The following is a 5,807-nucleotide window of genomic DNA, read 5'->3' as shown; positions in this document are numbered from 1 at the left end:
ACTATATACAAAATCTCCCAACCAGTGAGAATCCTAGCCTCTCAACCAATCAATTAATGAAATTCTTTGTCATGGTATTAGATCAAGTAAAACATTTTGAGTACATATCTTCTTCATCATCAGGCTAATCAGTCAAAGGAATGCTAGCATCAAACTCACTAATTGTCGGAACCTTGGTTGTTGGAGTAAGCAGAAGATGGCTAGTTGCAGGATGTTCCTGAATTGACCAACTTTCATATATTAGCGACAAAAAAATCTCAATGCTTTCTTTTATTCATTTTTATTATATGAATCATTGAATTTTTATTCTTTCACCTAATATTTATTATATGATTTTTTCACAAACTTTAACGACTTTAAATTGAAGTTGATTTACTCTATTTAATAAACCCAGAAGAAAAAAATGTCTCTACATTTTAACTATTTATCTTATAGATGATGTTAAAATTCATGTTTAGAAGGCACATAGCATATTTAATCAAACGAAGTAGCATTGATATAGTTGAAGAAGTGCAATTTGAATATTATTATTTATTCAAAGACATACGATAGATTGATACAAACATGATGTGACATTGGTAAGGAATAATGTATTCTCACTAATAATGTTACACTGACATACTCTGAAGAACACATTGACGACAATTATAAGAAATGAACGAAGTACCTTCTCACGCTTGATGACAAGGAGTATGACAAGAACACATCAGACGCAGGAAGCAGCAAATGTTTGAACCGTCGAGATATTGTAATAACTAAACTTGATAAACCACTTCATTAAAATTGATATACATAAAGAAAAGTAAATTGCATTCAAAATCTCAATTAACACCAAATTAAGCTATTATTATTGCCAAACAGAATTACACACACAACTAATCCAAAAGCATCTTAACATTATTCTTGACAAAGAAAACACATTCAAGAAACATAAATGATCTTAATACCACCAATGGTAATACCTTCTCCACTAACTTCTGGCACCAATGTAATCAATATATATTCATCATCTAAAACAATCCAAATCCTCTGACAGCTCAATCAATCTCCACCTAATCTTAGTCTTTACCCTGGAAAATTCTTATGTGGCACCTATGAGAAGCACCCGGCATACTCCACCTTGTCAAATACATAGGGATCATCATCTTCATCCTTATCAAACACATCAAACGTCACAAACGTTCCAGTGTCGACTTCAATCCCTTCGATCGTGTACTTGAATCCGATAGAAAGAAGCCACTCTGTCCATTTTAGCTTGGAGTATATCATCTCAACAATAACGGCGTACTTGCATCCTATAGGCAGCAGGATACCAACTGCTATTGCATTGAATGTGACGAACTTGTTCACGCATTCCATATCTGAAACCTAAAAATAAATTTAAAAAATAAGGAAAAAAATAAAAAGATCATCTTAGTTCGACTGTCTGCAATCCATAATACAATGAAACGACATTCTACTAAGAGATGAATAATGATATTCAGTTGTAATAAAAATGGATAGGAAAAATCAGATAGTGAAAATCGATATTAATTTATCTGAAACTTTTTATTGCTTGAAACAGATTTTAAACACATATAATAGATCGATTATCATGTTTTGCACAAATTATATATGCTGAATAATTATAGATTCTACGGAGATGCTTACCGATTGAAAAGGCATACTCACAACAGTGCATGAAATTACAACGGGTTGAGATTTCCAAAGAACAGAAGATGAATTTTAGAATATCACCTTCTTTTGTAATAGTTATGTTCTATCCATCCATTCGAATTTGAATTCTCACTTGTTCAGCCCATCACAATTAAATGCAGACATTACTAGAATGGGGAATCAATAACAGTTAAGAACATATATATGGAAAGGTCCGTGTGTAGTAATTTGGGTTTTAATTTTATATTGTTGTAGTAGTTTATATGTTTCTTCTAGTAAAATAGTAAATATGGAAATTCAATATATATGTAAGACATTTGTGATTTTTTCTCATGACTAAATGTGCTGGGAACTGGACCGGGCTACAGCCCAGCACAATCCCCTACATCTGCCCATGTTTCAGCCAAAGCTGCCTCTTTTTCCTAAATGAACGAAAAATTGTCATCAATTTCAAAGACTAAACATGTCTTGCAAGCTGATCAAATCCACAATTGTTAGCAATTAAAATGATAAAGAAACCGATATGTGAGAGATGTTGCTGCTTAAAATCAACTAGATAAGTCACAATTGTTAATTTGATACCCATTCTTCGAGTAGTGTTCAGTAAAATCACATTATGAATTGACGTTCGTTTATTTGCGTGTTATAATTTGAAGTGATTATCTAAGGTTCCATGATCATATAGGATGTCACAAATTGTATACTCGATGAATCGGGTATAGTAAGACACAATTCGTGATGTGATCAAAATTATGTCGTTCACAATCGGTTCATAAAGTTGGACGCTTTATGTTGATAAGATTGTATTGTTCTTATTAAGATTTGTCTAGATCTTGAAATACGAACAATAATGTGTTTTGATGCACATTGAACGGGACCGCGTAGATGACTCATCTGTGACCGTTCGAAATGATACTCTACTTAATTATCAAACAAGTCACCTAAATCCTAAGTGAGTAATGTACCTTTGATTGCTAGTTCAAGTTCTTTGAAGTACCAATGAGTGAAGTTTTAAATAGAAGATTGATTTCGGTGCTTTGGAAATCGCGCCAAAACAATTAAAAATCATATACTTACAATAGTGAAATCCATTAAACATTGAAATGAGACGATCGTCACTCTAAGGTATTTTTCTAAGCAAATTGAATCTGAGCTCAGTAGGTCGACGATGAGATCGTTGGACTTTATATTGTGATTTGATCACAACGAATTTGCTGTATGAAAATGAGACTTAGAAGGTAATACATGTTGAACGGCAAAATGATCATTGTATCAGTTTCAACATATTGGCAGTCAAATGGGGGTTAAATTATGAAATGATAATAAGATGATATTGTTATTGGATCATAATTTGCTTCTATAACTTTCACTCGACTCGAAAGTGCAATCTCGCTTTTTTGGTAGAATAAACCGGGATTAATAGATGTATCTCAATTTGTCAAGAGTTGACCCAATTGGAAACATCTATTGGAGCTTGAGTCATGTGAGTCCGGTTAAGTCCCTCTCTTGGCTCCAATAAAAGGTGTGTGACTTAATTGATCTACTACAATAAAGTCTAAGAACATTTGTGCAATTTCTAAAGCCTAAGAGGGCATTATAAATATGCACTTTATTGGCATATTTTATATGAGAATTAGAGTCAGCCACTTTTCACTTTTTTGAAAAGAAAATACACTTAGTGGAGAACAAAAGAGAAGATCAAAGGGTGGAAGCAATTTGCTAGGTCATTAAAAGCTCCTTCAAAAGGTTATCATCTCTCATTTCTATGTGTGAGGATTTTTTATAATCCAATAATTTCAAAGTTACTAAAATTCTTATTTACATGGTTTTAATCTTCAAAGAAAAATTAATTTCCTATTGTGATGATTAAAATCCATTAACCAACAAATGCTATCAGAGCCAAGGTTATTATAAGCCTTGAGTAGGATTAAATTTTTTAAAAATCCTAGTGTAATATGCATTTTAGTTAGGTGGTGTTAGATTATTTGATTTTGACATGTTTATACTTTAAATATGTTTAAAGTTATTGTTGATACATTCATAATCACTTTTGGCCATAGAATTTTTTTATTTTTATTATTATTATTATTTTACTTCCTATTGTAATTCATTTGTTATAGTTATTCTCTAGAAATGTTGTAAGCCATAAGGCACTAGGTTTTTTTTTTTTTTTTTTTTTTTTTTGTATTTTTTATCTTTGTTTCTAAACTTGTATTTTGGTTGAAGAAATGTAAAGAGGAAAAGAGAAAAAAAATGCAAGAAAAATCGAGCAGCAGCTGCCCCGTCCTTGCGAGGCAGCAGCGGCTGCTGTTTCGGCACCTGGGGCTGCCTTGTCGGTGGCGGTGCTGGCAGTCCCTTTTGGGGTCCCCGGAGATTGCACCGTCGTTGGAGTTGTGTGTGTTTTCTTGTTTGGGTTTGAAAATTAGGATAATTTGGATTTTTTAGGCCTCTCTTTGATACTTGGGCCAATGTTGTTGGATAATGACCTTATTGATTTTAAAATTTGGGCCTAAAAATTAAATTAACCATATTCTCATGTTACATGATGTGGACTACAAAGAAGATTGAAGAATTGGACCAGGATGTGGCCCAATGTAATTCTGGTTATCCATATTGTAATTTAAATTTTTAGGATGGGCCATTAGTAATTATTATTCATTTAATTATCACTTTTACCGCTTTATGGATGGATGAATATTTAATTATTATCGCATGTTATGTAAATTAAATGAAACACCACTCAGTGCACTAAAATCATGTGCATTTACATTTATATTTTTTTTATCACTCTAAATTAATTAGAGGTGGTTGAAAAATATTTTATATAATTAGTACCATTATAATTGTTTATATTTGGCGGACTAATTAAGTGAAAATCCAACGGTACAAAATAATAAGTGGGAGATGGTTTATAGGTATGTATAAACCTACGGCCTCCTCTATCATCCAATTTGTTATTAAAATACGTATGTTTAGTATCAAATTATATCGGTCTCCCTATAGGAAAACTACGTTATTTTAAATTAACTGGAATTAGATCTAGTAATAGAATTTCTTTGAAAATGAAATAATGTGATGATCATCCTATAGACGACATCTTATATATTTCGGATATTTTAAAATTATTGACGGAAGTTATTACACTTATATATGAATATTTTTGGGGGACTTCCTATAGAAGATTTCAACAAAATTATTCATAGGCCAAATAATAGTCAATCCTCATTTTCTTGTGGCATGAGATGTCTAACTCAATAAAATGAGTGGAAGGGTCCCAACCTTGCCAATAACTATATTGACCTCCTATAGAAGGTGTGTTAAAGGTTTTAAGGGTTTAAGGTTTTTGATTACAAATATAGTTTTGGGTTTATATTTGCATATTCATATACATGCATCATACAAAAATTATTGCTCATTTTATTAATACGCGAATTGTTAATTTTACAGAAAAATGTCGCTTAATCCATTATTAGTAATTCTTAACAAAAATCAACTTGCGGGAGAAAACTACGTTGATTTGAAAAGGAATCTTAATATTATTCTTACTGCTGAAAAACACAAATTTGTGCTGGATGAAGTTTGTCTCGAAACCCCTAAAGATGACTCCACGGATCTCAAAAGGCTGCATATGAAAAGTGGCATCATTTTGATGAGATGGTCCGTTGTTACATTTTGGCATCCATGTCAAATGTATTACAACGAAAGAATATGGAAACTGTTTTTGACATAATGGAAAGCTTTCAAGAGATGTTTGGACATCAAAGCTGACAAGCTAGGCAAGGTTCCATTAAGGAAATCATGAACACACGCATGAAACTAGGTGCATCTGTAAGGGACCATATGTTAACCATGATTGGTCACTTCAATGTTGCGGAGGTTTTAGGAGCTGACATTGATTTCGAGACGTAGATTGACATGGTCCTTGAGACTCTTCCTGAGATGTTCTCACAATTTATAGTTGATTATAATCTACACAAGATGGACATGTCGCTGACGGAATTAATGAAAGAGCTCCAAAACGCTGAATATGTTCTAAAGGCTAGGAGTGGAAGTATTTTGACTGTTACAGCCGGACCCTTTCATCCTAAGCCTTCTGGTGGCAAAGGAGGAAAGAAGAGGAAGAGGCCAAACAAAAAGCCAGATAGCAAGTC

The 5,807-nt window shown here is 32.8% G+C and overlaps 1 protein-coding gene across 1 annotated transcript; it reads left to right on the top strand.

Moving 5' to 3' along the window:
- Positions 1-4,915: 4,915 nt before the first annotated feature.
- LOC111388537 lies at positions 4,916-5,565 on the top strand. Its single transcript, XM_023013271.1, has 3 exons — positions 4,916-4,995; positions 5,104-5,313; positions 5,433-5,565. The coding sequence occupies exons 1-3, from the start codon at positions 4,916-4,918 to the stop codon at positions 5,563-5,565; spliced, it is 423 nt and encodes a 140-aa protein (XP_022869039.1).
- Positions 5,566-5,807: the final 242 nt, after the last annotated feature.

The sequence above is a fragment of the Olea europaea genome, unplaced genomic scaffold, assembly GCF_002742605.1.
Source record: "Olea europaea var. sylvestris unplaced genomic scaffold, O_europaea_v1 scaffold505, whole genome shotgun sequence".
Classification (NCBI taxonomy): domain Eukaryota; kingdom Viridiplantae; phylum Streptophyta; class Magnoliopsida; order Lamiales; family Oleaceae; genus Olea; species Olea europaea.
This window is presented reverse-complemented; position numbering and strand designations above follow the sequence as displayed.

What these genes read in the sequence shown, in the direction of transcription:
- LOC111388537 (XM_023013271.1), top strand. Translation starts at nt 4,916, where the DNA reads ATGAGTGGAAGGGTCCCAACCTTGCCAATAACTATATTGACCTCCTAT. An exon ending in AAAGGTTTTAAGGGTTTAAG is followed by an intron (nt 4,996 to 5,103) that starts GTTTTTGATTAC and finishes TTAATTTTACAG; the next exon opens with AAAAATGTCGCTTAATCCAT. An exon ending in GGCATCATTTTGATGAGATG is followed by an intron (nt 5,314 to 5,432) that starts GTCCGTTGTTAC and finishes CTGACAAGCTAG; the next exon opens with GCAAGGTTCCATTAAGGAAA.